Source organism: Galleria mellonella, unplaced genomic scaffold (genome assembly GCF_026898425.1).
Source record: "Galleria mellonella isolate WM207_F2 unplaced genomic scaffold, CSIRO_AGI_GalMel_v1 utg270, whole genome shotgun sequence".
NCBI classification, from domain to species: domain Eukaryota; kingdom Metazoa; phylum Arthropoda; class Insecta; order Lepidoptera; family Pyralidae; genus Galleria; species Galleria mellonella.
In genome coordinates this window covers 4,189,620-4,208,983 of record NW_026442062.1, presented here as the reverse complement: position 1 = coordinate 4,208,983, position 19,364 = coordinate 4,189,620, and the positions used below count along the sequence as shown (strand labels likewise).

At 30.5% G+C, this 19,364-nt stretch overlaps 3 protein-coding genes across 3 annotated transcripts; 1 reads left to right on the top strand and 2 right to left on the bottom strand.

Annotated features, from left to right (window-relative positions):
- Positions 1–387: 387 nt before the first annotated feature.
- On the bottom strand, positions 388–3,666 carry LOC113514315 (gastrula zinc finger protein XlCGF17.1-like). The gene is made up of 2 exons (XM_026898368.3): positions 3,527–3,666; positions 388–3,361 (listed from the first exon to the last, which is right to left on the bottom strand). The coding sequence occupies exon 2, from the start codon at positions 3,229–3,231 to the stop codon at positions 2,077–2,079; it is 1,155 nt and encodes a 384-aa protein (XP_026754169.2). The 5' UTR covers positions 3,232–3,361; positions 3,527–3,666; the 3' UTR covers positions 388–2,076.
- Positions 3,667–4,776: 1,110 nt separating this feature from the next.
- LOC113514320 (zinc finger protein 761-like) lies at positions 4,777–7,102 on the top strand. The gene has a single exon (XM_026898377.3). The coding sequence runs from the start codon at positions 5,017–5,019 to the stop codon at positions 6,262–6,264; it is 1,248 nt and encodes a 415-aa protein (XP_026754178.2). The 5' UTR covers positions 4,777–5,016; the 3' UTR covers positions 6,265–7,102.
- Positions 6,597–16,670, bottom strand: LOC113514341 (vesicular integral-membrane protein VIP36). Its single transcript, XM_026898404.3, has 6 exons — positions 16,469–16,670; positions 16,266–16,381; positions 12,951–13,148; positions 10,726–10,888; positions 9,066–9,232; positions 6,597–8,899 (listed from the first exon to the last, which is right to left on the bottom strand). Exons 1-6 carry the CDS (start codon positions 16,593–16,595, stop codon positions 8,687–8,689), a joined length of 984 nt encoding a protein of 327 aa, XP_026754205.2. The 5' UTR covers positions 16,596–16,670; the 3' UTR covers positions 6,597–8,686.
- Between the last annotated feature and the right edge of the window lie 2,694 nt (positions 16,671–19,364).

Here is a 19,364-nt window from a genome sequence, read left to right as displayed (position 1 = left end):
AGTATATAAACACGTTATATTGTCTGTACTAGTATGTATACTACATACATAATAGTATCTGTTATATTATTTGTGGTATGCAGATATCAGGTCAAATTTCATAGTAATTGATTGGCTTAACCAATTAAAGAAATTAAGATACTAAAAAGTAACAAACAAACAAACTCACTTTAGTTCTTGACGCTTTAAAGACTCAAATAATAGTCAAGGAATTTAATATACACGTACCAAGTATGCGATCAAGGAGAACATAAGATACTTTTATCCCTGTCACGTGAAGTCGCGGCTAAAAGCTATATATGAGATATTACATGAACGACTGAATTATAAAAATTCATAGAAGGATCGGAATAATAAAAAATCTACTATATAAAAAAAATTGCATTTATTAAATTTTTTATTGCACTACTAATATAATTTACTACTGCTATTGCATATAAATAATGTGATACACATTATTCACTTTTAAAAATAATATATAAAGTAATAAAAATATCTACGAGCACTAGTGAGGATTTTAGACCAAAAATTTTTTTTTTATGACATATTTAAATTGGCAAGCAAACTGACGGCCCACCTGATGGAAAGTAGTAACTGTTGCCTATAGACATGAACAATAATGATGATTGTTAATGAAACATTATTTCAAAGCATTGCAGATACTCTATATATAGCTATAATTTGAATTTTATGACCTTACTATGTAGGAAATGACAATCATAGTAAGTTGATAAAATTGCCCTTATACATATATGAAGACGTCGTTAAAAATAAATAAAGTTTTAAAAAATAATATTGCAGATAAATTTTTAAATAAATATAGCAACAGTCTCAATGTATCATGATTTTAATCACAACACTATGTGATATGAATGTTAAGTTAGTATATTTGTTCTAAAATTCGTCTGTCTGAATTGTAATGATTTCTCTAACTTTTCATAGTATATATTACAATAATTTTTTCTGTAAAATTAAAAACAATCTAAATTATCGCGATTGAAGCATAAATCACAAACTAGTTACTTAGGTAATAAGTACAATTTATTTTCTATAATATACTATAACCAATAGATCACACTATTTGTTTTTGTTAACAAGAGTCGAATCTTTATTGATAATCTTATACAGTCTGGATATCAATTACGGCTATATCAACTTATAGTATAGATACTAAAGGTGCAAGTTCTTTATGCTTTTTTTATATTAGGGAATGGTCAAGTATTACGTAACGCAATTTTCAGACTTGAGCTGAAGGAGAGGGAAGGATCCTTCCCCCTCCCCCCTATGTAATCCGTCGTAACACGAACATTCACTTATATACTATTTTCTTTTTCTTATTTTTTACTACAAATTAGTTTTCTTATGGTATATATATTTATTTGATGTCTATTTTTTATCTTGATTAATTTTTTTAGTTAAATACGTCAATTAAATATTGAATATAGTGTGTGCTTTTCTAGGTACTTGTATCAGATCTAATTTTACATATATATTATTTGTATTTTAAAGTATTATACATGTACTGTAGGTGTGTCTTGATAAAGAAATAAATAAATATTGAATCCCTATAGATAGAAATGGTTGTTAATTATATTTCTTTATTAACCAATGTAACAGTTTTTGTCATACAGTGGCAAGTCAATATTTACATTATAATTTTGAAATTAATAAAATAAATAATAACAATAATAATAACATTTGAATTATAAAATAAAAATAATATTACAAATTAATTATAGTTAACATTATAAAATAGTTACTACATGTTAATATAATGGTAACTATATACCAATAATGTTGACTTCAAGTTATAAAATTGGAATTGTCATACTTATTACAATTAAACACAAATAATAATGTCATAATTTAATATTGGCATATAGGTATTTGGTCACGTTGTAAAAAGGATGTTGTTCAAAATATGTCTTTTTTTTTATTTGTTTCTCGGCAATTGCATTACTGTATTGGGTAATTTATTATACATTTTTATTTTTAGATGTATGCCTTGTTTCATCATTTTTGTGAGTCGTGTTCTTGGCAATTCCAATTTCTTATAAAGAATTTTCTCTCAATAATCTAACTCTCTGTCAATATCTCTTCTCCATGTTTTTGTTTAGTTTCAACTTGTAAATAAAGAGGCATCCTTCCACTTCTGAGTTTCTCTCTTTTATGCACTTTTAGTTGATGTTTCATCATTTGTTTTCTATATCCAAAAGCTTTACCACAGACATTGCATACATGATCCTTAATACCAGTATGATCAACTTTGAAATGCAAGTCTAAATTTCGTTTGGTGTAAAATCCTCGGCCACATAAGTTACACTTGAAGTCATGTACACCTTTATGTGTTAACATATGCTTGTTCAAGTTACTTTTGTTTACAAATCTTGATGGGCATTGTGTACACTGATATGGCTTTTCACCTGTATGAGTTCTCATGTGCATTTTGAGTGATTCACTAAATCTTCCCTTATATGGGCATAAAGAACATTTAAATGGTAAGCTATAGAAATGTGTTAATCTATGTCTTGTGAATTGTCCTTGGACAATGAATATTTTACCACAAATATCACACATATAAGTGTTCTCAAGTTTGTGCAATGCCAAATGCTTCTTAAAATACAACGCTGTATATGTATTTTTACATATAGGACATGTATGTCTCATGTTCTCATGTTCTTGTGATAGTCTATGCTCACTATATTCATTAAAGCTTTGAAAGTCCAAATCACATCTCTTACAGTGATAGTTTTTAGTTTCTTTACATTTCTCCTCTTCATACTCACATGCATTATCTTCTCCTATATCATTAGTCAAGTCATCATTATCTGTTAACAGCATTGATTCTTGTGTAGGTCGCTTTAGCAATTGGTCAGACTGCTGAGCAGTTTTTCTGAATAATATTGCCCCTAATAACAATGCATGACATGTTTGGCATATATATTTTGGATAATCATCATCTGCTTGAACATCCAAACCACCAAATAAGTTCAGTTCTTCAGATATATCACCTGTTCCTTTATTATCATAGATCGGTATTTCACCCTCTTTCAAACATACTCTGCAGATTTTTTGGGCAACATCATTACTTGATATTGCTGAATCTTTTCCAATATCGTCACAAGATGATCCTGGAATATCCATAGTTTCCTCTGTTCTGTATAAGTGTAGCTTTTTATTTTGGCATTTAAGTTTACAATGTAGCATTTTTAAGAGTAAAGCACCCACCATTGCAGTTCTTTTTTTTTTTTTTTTGAGTGTTGTGTAACTTTTCAACTTCCAATAATGTAAAAGCTCAAACTAGATAACTTGAATTTTGCCCAAGTATCTAATTGATTAGGACTGTTTTATATGAAATTTTCTGAAATTCAAAGATAGTTTAAGATTAAGAAATAATTAATAAGTAGGCAGGCTAGGTAATCATACAGAATTTACTTAAAATATAAAATAATTCTGTGATAAATATACAGAATATTATCATGCAACCAAAACAAACGTAAAAAATTCTTGGAAGTTATTTAATTACCTGTTTAGGAGTGAAAAAGAAAGCCATACAATTCATATTATTTTTGGTCTTATTAGTCTAAATGTAAAATATAATAAAATGCATTTTAAATAGAAAAAAATAAAAATTTCTAATCAAATTTAAAATTGATTGACTGACTAACATAGTGGCAATGACTTTACTGTAGGGGTGTTCGATATATATCGATATTAGCTTTCGATATATTGAATTGATTTGATATTAGCAAATGACTAAATATCTATATTAAAAATCGATATATTTTATTCTAGCCAAAAAATCGTTTCAAATACTTGATCAGATTTGGTATTACTCTATGGTAGGCTTACATTATGATATAACATTATGATTTGGAGTGGTAGTTGCCTTTGTGGCAGCTGCACAAATAAGGGCCGTTCGACCGGCGATATAAAAAATCGATATATTTTATTCGAACCCAAAAATCGTTTCAAATACTTTATCTGATTTGGTATTACTCTATGGTAGGCTTACATTATGATATAACATTATGTGCCACCCTCTTATAGAATATCGTCATGAAATAGCAGTACTTGCACTGTCGTGTTTCGTTTGGTAAGTGAGAGTTCCGAAAGCCCAAACCCCTGATCCCCGGCTTGTTCAAATGCCGTAAGTAAAATTAAAGAGATAGTCAGATCAAATCAACAAGAGGATTTATGTACTGCTACGGGATCAGATTCTGATAGTGCATCAGACAAACTTTCTCAGACAGAGTTTAGACTCTGGAGTGATCATCACAAATTAGTTCAGTGGAATTAAAAAACCAATAAAACTGACGAAAGCCTTTCAGTTGAGATAACGCTTTATTTAAGGGCTCCAGTTAGTGGATTTAATGAAAATCCTTTGGAAGTATAAATGGATTACAAGGTACAATTCTGTTCCATCTGAATGGCTTTTTTCAAAGGCCGCGCAAGTCTTAACATAACAAAGAAATCGACTGCAAGCTAAACGAGCAAGGATTAAATAAGAAATATTTGTGTCTTTAATTTTTTTTTTCTAAATTATAGTTGATTGAAATATTTACATGGTCGTGATTTAATTATTTACCCTTAATTAATTTTTACCTTTCCTTTTTTGATTAATAATTGAATATTATATACGATATATCGCAAAATTCGATATATCATATCGAAATAAAATATCGATATAATTTTCAGATGACATCCCTACTTTACTATTAATCTAAAGATTTCAATACCTATTGTCAAAGTTGTCAATTAATTGCTGTCAATCAGTCAGCATTTCATAATCAGCAGTTTTACTATAGATTTTCTTTTATTAGTCACAGTGTACTTTCTATTTTTGAGAATAATTAACTATATTATATTACTTACTGGCAGAAAATAATTTTTGGTAACAAGTAGAAATTAAGAATTTAGAGCTTTATGCTTTTTTTCTAATTTAAATGTGTACCATCAATTAAGTATTAAACCTTATTGCAATTCTAAATTGTAGCAAGTACTTCAAACATTAAAATGGTTGGATCGTTAATGCTTTTAAAATTATTACAACATACTCGTAAATGTAGGTACGATGACGAAAAAATAGCTAATAAAAGTAAAGATAAGGTTGTAAATCAATTGACGAATTTAGGAACATCTAATAATCTTATTGCACCAAAACATGAATTCATGAAAACAAAAAGCTGTAAAGATGAACAGAAAATTTGTAGAGTATGTCTAAAAGAAGGTGTTATTTTGATCTTTGGCGGTAAAGAATGTAGCACAACAAGCAATTTAACAGAAGCATTGAAGTTATTTGGCGGTTTAGATGTCCATGTAGATGATGTTTATCCAAAATATTTATGTGATAAATGCCACACTTTTTTGTTAAGTGCGATATTATTTCGAGAAACAGCACAGAAGTCTGATCAATTCTTAAAACAATCAACACAGAAGTCAGTGACGACAAATAATGAAGAAATGCTTGTGAAGAAAGAGCATAGAGAAAGTCACACATATGAGTTTGAAGAGGACATAGAATTTAAGGAAGAATATAAACAATCTAAAGAGAACCCTAATGGAAAAGAATATAGTACACATGGATGCAAAGAAGAGAAAACAACAGCAGTCACTAAAGAATTTAAAAGTTATCATTGTTTGAAATGTAATTTATCATTTGAAAATATAACTGAATATAAGGAGCATAAAAATATGAAGATTACATGCTCTATATGTAACAAGTCATATGAACATTCATATATGAAAATCCACAGGGCATTACATGATACACAGATACGACTTCAGAACAGTTATATGTGTGACATATGTGGCAAACTTTGTCATAGGAAGGGATGGTTTACAAGGCATAGGGAAACTCACTTCTATAGCTTGCCATATAAATGTTCTTTATGTCCTTACAAAGGACGATTCCCTGATACCCTCAAAGCACATATGAGAACTCACACAGGGGAGAAGCCATTTCAATGTACAGAATGTTCATATAGATCATCATGCAAAAGTAACTTAAACAAACACATGGCAATCCATAGAGACAAACAGTTTAAATGTAATTTGTGTGAACATGTATTTTCCACCAAGCGTAATTTAGAAGTGCATTTAAAACATTCCCATATGGGTATCAAGGAACATGTGTGTGATATTTGTAATAAGGCATTTTCATCCAGGAATAAAATGAATTTTCATCAAATAAGAATACATAAGAGAGAAAAACGCAGAAGTGGTTTGACACCTCTTTATTTACAAGCTCAAACTAAAGAATAGATTGGAGTACCTAAAGTAGATTAAAAGTAGCCTATTGATTAAGAGTGCTTCTTTTTTTGTTTGATTTTGTTATTTTTAAAGATTTTTTTATTAAAAGAATCAGTACACATGGAGATTTTTATTTATTTATCAAATATGTGTAAACATTATAATAAAGAGTAATAAAAATTTTTTGACCTCTACTGAACTTAATTTTTTTATATATACATAATTTATAAGAAAAGTAAAAAAAAAATTGTGGAACTACAATGGAGCTACTGAGATAAATGCTTATGAACATTACAACCTTTTTTGGGGAAATCAACAGGATACTAAATTAAAAAACAAATAGAAAAAGTTTATAAATAATTTTATTTAAACACACAAATTCATTACTCATACACAAACTCAGTTTTACAAGAACATGGGTACATATGGGTGATTTGACCATAATGCAATAACAATTATAAATGGATTTCTCTTAAAGAAAGTTATTAAATATTTCAGTAGTAATAATTCGGCGGTTAGAGACTAACACTTCCTGGCAGACAAAATATTTTTAGGCATTTCACTAACATGCCTATTTTTCTTTCTATGTTGCATAGAGAAATATTTTTTATATATTGAGAATCGGTGACGTAGTTTTTGAGTTTATTCATTACAAATGAATAATTCTAGTTAAAATATTAATTCTGACAGACTATTTTGGTAATACATGTGACCAAAAAATTTAGAACCCGCGCGAATATAACAATAAAATTTGATTCTTTTTTTAATCACCTCAATATATCCATGTCTATACATTTTTATAAATATATATTATGCATTACATTTTATAGTCCCGAGTCGTTTCCTTAATCTAACATGTGAAGAGACAAATCACATTAAAAACTTAGGATATGTTAACAGGACGAAATAAATCGATTTTAATATGAATTGTATTATTCACAAAAATCATATATAGGCTCATATAGATATGCTATGATACAAGTTTAATCAGCTTCATATAGATCATATGACTCAAGTATAGTCAAAATTAAGAATAACCGTCCATAATTGTGATATCCAAGTAACGCATTCCAACTTTAATATAATAAAATTATAACTAGTTTTAAATTTAATTGAATATCTTTAATACTAGTTACAATTATTATCTATGTAATTGTTTGAGGTGATGAAGGATATGATATGTTCAGAATAATTTGTTTAAATAAGCTTAAAATCTAAAATACAATTAATACTACTTTGAACATAGTGATTACTTATGAAGCTGATTGTACAAAAAAAAAAAAATTAAGGAGTGCACAGATAGAGACTAATCCTCTTTTTTCTTGTGTTCCAATGCCTAATGTTGTGTTTTATGGCATGTCCACAGAGAAATCTGTGCATGCCTTCATAGTGCCACCCATTATAATAGGATATTAAAATTTCATAGGCTGTAACAAAGGGTAGCGAGTCAAAATTCAATGACAGAAGTTATGAAACTGAAAAGATTTCCTCAAGGAAAGAATAGAAAGAAAAAATAATTTTTAATCAAATCCTTATAATCACATAACAACAAAGGTCCTCAGTTCAGTTTTATGAATGTTATGAGCAATAATTTCTTTGCAACAGTTAAGTAAAGATGAATAAGGTCATGATTAATCGGTGTAAACAATATACATGATTATTAAAGTTCTTAGGTATGAATTTATATATATATATATTCATCCTTTTATTATACCGTAGTTTATGTACTATGTAGATTTTGAGAATATGAAAGTCAACTTTACAATCTATAGCAAAAGAAAAATGTATTTAGTAAATTAAAAAATGAAAAGAGGTACCCTTAATAGATTGATATTACATAAAATATAATTAGGTATTTTAAAGTATAAACAATGTAGGACTTTCTACAGACATTTTAAACCAAAATAATTCAGTATAGCTCTTTCAACTTATTTCCTAAATTATTTATTCATCAATGAATAACCATTTAAAAAATAATAATTCTCAATAGTATACTCAAATCAATATAATACATCAGATGGTATCAAAATGTTTTGCCAAAAAATAAACTAGGAATGTCCAATCGGTAGCTAAATTAATTGAGATTATTGATCACATCAATTTAGTATCTTTTAGTGTGCTTATTTACTTACTTAGTTTACTATATATGTATGACAAAAACAGCAAGTTCTTTAAAAAATATAAATAAAATATTTTAACACATTTTTTGCAGGATGTTAATATAAGTGAATTGAGAGCATATCGCGCATTGAGATCAAAGCTGTCCAAAGTCTACATAAAAAGCTGCAAGTAATTATTAAAGGAATCACTGCGAAAAAAAATTCGACTTGTGACAGTATGCGTCTAAGAGGTGATATTATTATTCGTACGTAGGTATTATAAATTTGCAATCACCTTTTTCCCATTTAAAGATATTACTGATTACATTACCAGTTCAATACAACCTCTTTCTAGAATGTTCCTGACGCTTCTGATACCACATAATGCCTAAAACTACAATGACTATTATAACAATGGCTATGCACATCATGTAGAGGAAGGTCTTGATGCCTGACATAGCAGGTTTTTGGTCCTCTATTCTCTCTCGTGGTGCCTCGAAAGAAGCAGCTGATGGAATTATCTGAGATCTGTCCTCATCTCTGTTTTGCTGTAATTAAGAGAAAATTAATTAATTACTTATACTAACAAAATAATTATGATCGTGATAAATAACTAAAATTATGAAGTAATTTACCGATATTGTGCATTTGTAATTAAAGCTATTATACAGTATTAGTTCTTATATTAATGCAGTAGTTATTTCAAGAACTCACCGTGTCCAAGAGGTCGAGTTCGAACATCTTGATAGCCACAATGTCGTGGTTGTCGCTTAGGTCTCCAGTGGTCGCCGACGCCCCGAAGTAATATCCAGTTGGCAGTAAAACATTCTCCACTCGTAGACATTCTTTCCAAGCGTTCTTTCCTTCTAAGTCGGTAGACACTGCAAGAAGATAATAGATTGTATGAATAACAATTAAACACTTAAAATTTTTAAATATTTCGTCTGGAGGGAAAGAAGGGATTGTTAGTTATTAGGCTTAGCGGTTCCATTGTTAGCAATATGCCCCTGTCAGGTCGACCTCCACGCGGTTCCCCCTGGAAACCATCGTGCTGAATTCCAGATGTATTCATCACGATGGGCTAACTGACCTGTTTCATCCTCGCCTACTCACTGGTGCCCCGCCAGCATATACCGTTAGCGCAGGCGGGGCTACCATTCTAATATCATCCATTAAAAAAACTATGTTTAAAAAAAAAAATTCAAATCGGTTTACAACTGACGGAGTTATGAGGTAACAAACATAATAAAAATATACAACCGAATTGAGAACCTCCTTTTTGGAGTCTGTTGTAAAAATAAATTTTTGTCGGTAATTTTCGGATTTATATTCCGATTTAGGAAGGTGTTGACACAAATCTTGCTTGAAGGATCATTTCAAGGGCAAGAAAATCGTTTGGACATTAATGGTAAGAAAACAAGGCAAAATAAGTCCAACATTAAATTTAATAAAAACAGTGGAATTAAATTCAGTATCAGGAAGTCACAAACAGAAAATATCAATTTATCATCATCTTTTAGCCCTTTTTCTACATCTAATTTGGGTCAGTGTAATGTTTTATTCGTCATTTCATCTCTATTAGCATATAGTCCATCCACTTGTTTTTGGGGCCTTCCTCTACACTTGCGACCGTTTAAATTCATCTTGCTAATATAATAAAATTATAAAAAATATTATATATATATATATATATATATATATATATATATATATATATATATATATATATATATATATATATATATATTATATAATAATAATAAGAGGGGGTCTTAATATATATGCCAAAAACAAGATTTTTTTTAAATTTTGTCTCTCTGTGTGTTTATTTCGGCATGGATTTGATAACTATTAGAAATCTGGTGTATGTTTTATTTTGACACGGCTATATGATCTATCTACTATCAGGATTTACGTCAGTTCTGTCGTGACCACGACATGGTGCAATCCACGTCGGCAATAAAGAAGCAGGTATGTAGATACTATTTACCTGTAAAAGTTTTTACATCGTGTTAAGTCTTGATTGTGTATTTAAAATATGTGTAAACAATACGAAAGTTTAAAATTAACTATAGGATCTATGTTTCCTACTTTTGAAATCTACGCATACAGAGTAGCGGTGAAAAATATATTTTTCTTACAATATTTAAATTTAGTTGAATTCTATTCCATTAATATTATAAATTTGAAAATTCATAAAGATGTTTAGTTATCTGTTACTTAATTACGCTTTGATGGCTGAATGGAGTTGAATAAAATTTGGTACATAGATGTTACATATACTGGATAAGACATAGGGTACTTTCATTATAATTCACGCGGGCAAAGCTGCGTGAAAGCGCAAGTGAGTATTGTGTTCGGGTTAAAAACTTACCCGTAAGTGTATCGTCCCGGTACGTGATGGAAATGTGCGTGTCGTGGTTATAGTTGCGGAATTTTGCTTCGCAACCGGACAGCTGCGTGTGCGTGCCGTCGCGGTCGTGGTCGTAGTGCATAGTGCCGTTGTTCACCATAGCCGAAATATATGGGTGTTGGTGCTGAAAGGTTACGATTGTAGATATATTAATAAATGTTGAAAGTATGTACACTACCCTACAATAGTAATTTAATAAAAAGAAAGAAAGAAATTCTTTCTAATAAAAAAAAAAAATGGTTCCAATAAATACATTATTAAACAAAAAACTGAGTTGTAACCCTTATGGCACGCAAGAAAGAAAAAGAAATTGTTACTTTATATATACGAGTATATTGCTTTTTTGTGTATACATTATTTTGTCTCTTTACTGTGTATGTCTGTTGTTATTTGTGTGTTGTAAGTAATCCAAATAAAATTATATATATATATATATATATATATATATATATATATATATATATATATATATATATATATATATATATATATATATATATATATATATATTATATTTTCACCTTAAAAAAATGTTTTTTTTTTAATTCAAATAGAATGGCAAACAAGCAGATGGCTCATCTGATGGAAAGTGGTGACTATCGCCTATAGACATGATTAGTACCATGGACATAATAGCGTATACTTATAAACAAGCATTAGAAATTTGTGCAGATATCAATGACAAAATGTCCCTTTGCGGATGTCGTGTCGATATTTGACGACATGTGTATATCATTACGATTAAGTAAAAAAAAAGAAGGCCTGAGAACGATCGTCGAAAAGATGAGAGCAGTCTTAACAACGATTCGCTTGCCTATGTCCAGTTAAGCAGGTTCACATTTTTCATTATACATCCCTTCCGTTGCAGCATTTTAAAGGTATTATTATCACAGAATTAAAATTTATAGAGAAGATTTATTTATTTATATATAGTATTGTCTCTCGTCGGATATAAAAGCGTGGGAACATAGGACAATAAAGAGACATTTTGTCTGTTTAATATTCTTTTCCATTCTGGATTTTATTGGAACAGAACTGTTATAGACTTATGATCGCCTGTTGTTTGTTCGTGACCAAAATTATATAGAAATATTTATTTAATATAACAGTAAATTTATAATTATAATAAACAGTGCCAAACAATCACAGCAATTGGTTGATCTTCAAGCTAGGATATCCGATGTATAATACAGGGTGTAAGGGACACGTTAGCAAAAATTAAGACCATTATTCTGAATTAAAAACCAGTGGCAATTCTGTCCGATTTGTTTTTTGTTCATTTAAATTCATGTTATACGAGGTTTGATATTATGTTATTATATGATGAAATAATAAAATTTAATAATAGTGAAGTATTATGAAAGTCCTCTGGTTGTAGGTTTCTCACTTCGAACACATGAAACAGCAAGAAGAAGTCACACGTAATATTCGGTCACCGTAAAATTTTTACTCAAAAACTCACGACACAAGAGAGGTATCAGTTGTGTAAAGAATCCAACGGTCAATATGCATATGAAAATTACCATCATGAAGAAGCGTCCGTTGATGGCGCGCCACTTGTGGACGGTTGGTTCCTTCACAGCATCATCCCCATAAACTGTTCTGAGATCGTCGCGCGAGAAACTTGATTACGACGCGCTGCTCTTCAACGGAAGCGGGCTCCATGCCGACGGGGTTTCGTTAAGAGGTAACTTCACAGATGGCGTGACAAGCCAGTTCGCACCGCACGGCGGTCAGACCAGAACTGAAGCATTGTTAAGGACATAAGGAAGGGGTCCTGCGCTTACGTCATAAAAATTCATTCCAGAACACTTTTATACGAACTTTCCGCAGTCAATAATGTTATTATATGAATAATAAAATTAATTATATGGCTGTGCAATGTAATATTCCTATATAATAATATGCATCCTATATATGGCTAATAATCCTATATAAAATTCAATACATCGCCGCGTCAAAATTAAGAATCGTTAATTATATGGCTGTGCATTTTCGGTGAAAAAATAATCTGGCATCTGATTCAGAATCAGACATTTTAGTTTTGGCCAACTTGTCCCTTGCATCCTGTATAATTATGGGTAAAATTTCATATAATTATATTATGTATTACAGTAACCATTTACTGTTTACTATAATAGATGTTATAAATAATGATGTTGTAACAAACAGCTGCTTATACTCACATTATGAGCACCATTATGATTACTGTAGGTGTCCAGTATGATCGCCAGGCCATAGAAGTAGTCCTTACTACCGAATACAGGACCGGGTTGCATGCGATCTCGGACGTACCATATCGCGAACCCGTCGCCAAACAAGTCTTTTCCTCTGCCGTGCACCTTGAATTGTACTTGAAGCTCCCAATTGCGTGTATAACATGGCTGTGGATTTACAGATGGAAATTATGTGAAACATAAAATTAACAAACTACTATTGTACAAAATTATCAACAATCTATATCCCACTCTTCTTTCTACTGCAGAGCATTCTTGCGTTATTGCTTGCATGACTGTTTTCTTTTGAAAGGTGGGATATCGCTGGCATTGAAATTACAGAATACACATGAATGGTTTTTTTAGTGGATGATGATGGAATGGTAACCCTGCCTGCGCTATCGATATTCACTTGCGGGGCGCCAGTGATAGGTGATCGATGAAATGAAAGAGCGGGTCAGTTAGCCCATCGTGACGAATGCAACGATAATTTAGTCACAATGGTTCCCAGGAGTAACCGCGTGGAGGTCGACCTGATAGGGTATATTGTATAGTATATATAGCAAGGGGGAATAACCTCCTAATTGATAACAAACCCCCTCCCACATGAGTGGTACTGTGAGCCACTTAAGCCACACTATATTCTGTGATTTTCAGTTTATAGGCTACGGTTATAATTTCTTTTCAAATGGGCTAAGTGTTTGCTATTTACACATTGTATAAAAGTTAAAATTACAAGTTGTATAAAAAAGTACTTGTATATAATTATGATTGTGTCAATGTAATAATTAATTATTATTATGTAGTAGTGAAAAAATTACTAATTTCATATTAAATAAAATAAAAATTGATATAGATATGCACCATTAGTTTATTTTGAACTTAAATAATTGTGTCAGTAAAAATATCACTAAAAGGCTTATTCATATGTATATAATGAATACTAAATACAGGTTTACTCTTGATCAAATCATAATTATCATAATGACCTCATAGATTGTACTTACATAACCCATTGTTGGCATTAATGCTGTTGGCAATTTATTATTTGGAATCTAATATAATAAAATTTTAATTAAACAATGTTTGTACATGGGAGATATCTAACAAATAAAATATATGAGGTACATTATTTAGAATATTTCATCATATCAGTTTTTAACTGTCTACTGCTGAACATAAACCTCCACTTTGGGGGATATTGCCTGTAGTTGCCACGCTTGACAACTGCAGTTAGGCTTTATACATGTTTTAAGAGGGATGCTCCTGCTCATTCCTTGTCTTACCTTAATCGCCTCTTACGACACCGGGAAGGAGTGGTTTATACTATGCCGTACCACATGGCAGAGAATTATATTTAGAATATTTGCTAACACAAAAACAATAATTTTTAGAAATTTTTACTATCTGCATGCTTGTTCCAGTACCAAGCAAAAATTACTGCATCAATTTGGATGTAATTTTTGTAGATGACTCAGTCTAACTAAAAAACTAATGAAGTGGATATGCCTTCCCATTGAATTACATCTAGAAGTGATCTATTTAATTGATTTTCCTCTTTTTTAAATCCACATCATAATTTAAAGTAGAGGGCAAAAAGCTAGTTTGTAATAAATTGATTCATTACAGAGGATTTTAAAATATTTATAAATATTAATTTTATACTCAAAACCCATGCATTACTGTATCAAACCATGCTAATAAAGTGTAATTAACCATGAAGGTAATTTGTATTGCCTCATTTGACTATGCAACAATTGCATATAACATTGAACTTTAATGACATAACAATAAGGAGAAATTTTAATTGTGTTGCTTCCACCTTGACCATGTTTTTATATAAACAACCCAATTACCTACTATTTAGTGTTATCACAAGAAATAGGTAGCTACTTTCTGGTACTACTGTTGTTCAGTGTTGTCTGTTTACTAGATTACAAAGACTGATTTATTAGCCCTTGATTTGTAAATATGAATATGTTATTGGATGCTACATAAAGAAACAGTGTTAGCAAAGGGAATCTTATTGCTAGCAGTATGAGTAGCTGTGACTACAATTATTATCTTGATTTGAAACAACATTCATAATTGTATTTCATACTAAAAATTCTTATCAATATTGATTTACGACAAACATTATGTGATTTTTATTTCCATAGTTCAGATAATGTATACACATATTGACAGTTTGTGAGTAGATACTATATATGACTTTCAATTGCTGATTTTTGAATTATACTCTATTGGAAGAGAAATTTAATTGCTTTTAATCATTTTTACATATTGATTTACTTTGAAAAAAATAATTTCATTGATAGTTTAAAAAGTATCTTGTTGCATATAAATGTTTCAAATTTAGAAATAGTGAATTTATATTATTAAAATTATTTTTTGAAAACTAGCTAATTGACAAAAAGACAAAAATTACTAGATTCTAGATTCACAATTCCTACAGCAATGGTATAAGTTATACAAACTAATATAGGTTATATTACATTTAGTCAGAAAAATATTTACACTTGTGCAAAAGCAAAAAGTGAATGCAAAATTGCACCTGAACAAAGATAGACAAGGGTCACAACATTTACCTTTATATTCAACTTCTTATTATGCCAACACATATTAATTTATGACAATTATAATACTGTAAACAAAGCAATCAATAATTTACATTGTTCTTGCATTATAGATAACAAAAGCAATTTAACCTAAATGTTGGAACCATTTATACTGTTTAAATGGACATTTACATCCAATATTAATCTAACATTATGTTAATTAGATATTAAATGAAATATAATTGAGACATTTAAAAACACAAATCAAGTACCTGGTTCCTTAACCTAGTCAATCAAATTCGGTATAAAGAAAGTTCAAGTTTAAATGTTCTGAATGAACAAATTTTTAATGGGTGAAAATGAAATGATAAGCCCACCTGCACTATCAGTATATGCTGGCAGAGCACCAGTGGCAGATGATTGGTGTGGATGAAAGCAGGTCAGTTGGTTCATTGTGATAAATTTAACAAGAACCATGATTGTTTCCAGGGGGAACCACGTGGAGGTCAATTTGATAGGATATATTGTTAGCAATAGAGCTTTTGTTAGGATGAAGGTTCCTTCATTACAAACAATCCCTTTTCCTCCTAGAAGATTAAAGGTTATCTAGTTCTAGATTGTTCTATTAAAATCTTTTGTAAGTCTGTACTAAAGAGTATTATCCATAGCCGAAAATTATATATTGGGTATAGTAGTGAAAAAATCTTGAGGTAATAAAAATACTTACCGCCGTGTTCCAAATAGCACCGGATTTAGATTGAAGATCGGGAGTAAGTCGAACATAATTTGTAGTAACTATTGTGCTACCTAAAAAGTCCCAGTAAGGCACCGACATACCGCTCCCTGTAATCAAATAATAAGACGTATTATTCGAATAAATTCAACATAGTCATGCCAAGATCAAAGTCACTTAAGGATCAGGTCACTAACCTTGGTAAGGTTTTGTGAGCGAATGCTCTCTCCTGATGTAGTCTCGAGTATTCCATTCTGCGAGCACAGAATTCCACAATATAGAAATAAATATAGACAGTGCTAATTTAAACTTTCTGTGAAACATTTCTGTAAATTTGTAATACGTCGATGGAGCTAAATATTTCACTGACAAGTCAAACGCCAACGCCAAATCACAATTCGATTTTGAAGTTTGACAGCCGCAATTTAGTGTTGGTATAGAAGAAATAAATTTTACCTAACTATTTTGTAAAACAATTTTAAAAACGAAAAAGATTTTAAGATTATAAAATTTAACAAATCACAAATGCGTAAATTTCTGTAAATGTTGTAATTAAGGAAGTTATATTATGTAATGTAAATTAAACAAATACTAGATACAATTCATGAGAGGAATTTATTTATTACTGGCAACATTTTAAATATTTCTGTTATTACATTTTAGAAAAAACTGCCATCTGTACATACATAGAAACACTAAAGTTAACTTACAATACTATTTAATAAGAATAATACTTATTGATTACTAGGTTTCTTTATAAGATGGCGTTTTTAACAAGAATTAATAAAAGTTAAAAATTTGCCAGTTTTTCCAACTTGGAATAGTAATTCTTGTCTGTCTTATATTGGTTTACCTAGGCAAGGAGAGATTATAAGTACAGATGAAATCAGATCTGACAGAACATTTTTAAGAATTTACTAGGAGCTAAGTAATCATGATGCTTTCAAGGAAATTGTGTGTAAGTACATATCGCAAATAATGGGATCGTTATTTTTATGGATCTTCATTCATGAAATAGTAATTTCGCTTGCGCTATCGGAGTATCAGTGAGGGATTATTTAGTGACGATGAGCAGGTCACTTAGTTCAACATGACGAATTCATCGGGAATTAATCAGAATAGCTTCCAGGGGGATCGTGTGGAGATCGATCTGACGGAATATTTTTTTTTTTACAACATTGTTAGCAATAGGACTACTATAGTACATCAATAACCCCTTCTCTCTCTCTGGTGACAGGTGATATGCCTCTCACAGAATAGAAAAAAAATGTATTCTTTACATTATTTTGAGAAATCAAGAAAAAAAAGGACTTTTGGTGGCTTGTAGGATAATCAGGCGCTAAGTTGGAAATACCCAGAAAACCAATGTTGAGTGTGTCTTTTACAGTTCAATATGCCCACAAATACCCCACAAAGTTTCGATTCAATCCATCGAGCTGTTTCTTTGTTTTATTCAATCGAATTTTTGAAAAAAATTAAATGATCACGATTCTGACTTTAAATGATCATAATCTTTAACAAAATGCAAAAAAACGTTTTTTTTTTAAATTTTTTTATGCATTTTTTTTGGCAAAAATGTTTAAATTTATAAAAAAATGTGTTATTCGAAAAATTTTTTTTTTTTAAATTTTGGATTTATTTAATGACTTCGATTCTGTTATTGCATTCCATGATTTTCCTGATTTTTAAACTTCAGCTAAATGAAAATTTTACTTAAATTTAAAATAAAGTAGATATACCCAATCGAATTTCAAACTCGATCTACACTCTTTCCAGAAATTGTATATTGTTAATTTTCGTGAACTCTTACAACGCTAAAAAACAGTTTTTTTTTTAATTTGGGTAATGCTGATCCCGGCGGTAGTTTTTTTTTTTATTTTTCCCTTAATTTTTTCCTCTAGTGTATAACACATACGTTACCAGTGAGGGATGATAGGTGTGAATGAAAAGGCAAGTCAGTTAGCTCATCGTGATAAATACACCTGGAATTTAGTACGATGGTTTTCAGGGGGAGGGGGCGGGAAGGTTGACCTGACAAGGTATACTAACAATGGAACTGGCAGTCCGCATTACTAATAATCACTTTCCCCCTAAGATAATGACGTTATGCCTCCGTACTATGTAATTTCACTGTTATATCTCACTATCAAAACGAAACAATCATGCAAGGACAGCCGCTTTACTGCTGAAACACGGAAGGGACAAAGGTATACATGACTAAAATATAACAACGTATCTACCTTAGGCAAGTATGACCACTAACCTGACAAATATTTAAAAAATTAACATAATAAATATAAAGGTATATTAGGGTTTCAGTAGAAACCCTAATATACACACACACACACACACACACACATCGTTACACCCCTGGTGTTGCAGACGCCCATAGGTTACAGAATCGATTACCGTCAGACGGACTGTATCCTTGTTTATTTATGTGGTATAACAAAAAAATGTAAAAAATATACACAGGTAATGTGTACTGCATGCATGTCATGTGAACAGTTAGTCTGCAGGTTTACTAAACGTCTTAAACGACTTGCATCGAAAATACCACAAATTTGTGTCAAATATCTTTAATCAGTGTATGTTGCCAATGAAACTGAAAGATGATCTTATACTGTTAGCCATATAAGGACGTCCTGAGTCGCTCAGCGAATTAAGAAGATGTCCTATACTTAGCGTTTTATTGCGTGATAGAATCTGAAAAAGGAAATTAGAATTAAAGTTACCGATATCCAGAGATTCAGCTAGCTAAAGTGATTATGAGTCGGCCATAGTTCGAACAATTGATAAGCAACGAGGAAAAAAGGAAGGAATATAAATAAAAATAAGGCGTCCCTTATGAAATGAAGATGTCAAAGAGAAATAAATTTCAAAAATTTTACACATAGTCAATGGACGAAAGCATGGCCGCACTTTATTTTTACCATAATTTAATCAGTAGTTGATCTTGAATAAATTGTAGTGAAGATGATGATGATAGAAATTAGAATGACAAAAAAGCTGACAGTCGACCTGATAGGCGATGGTTATCGCTTAGGTATGATTTAATATTACGAAATAATAACAGTGTCAAATGTCTGTCTG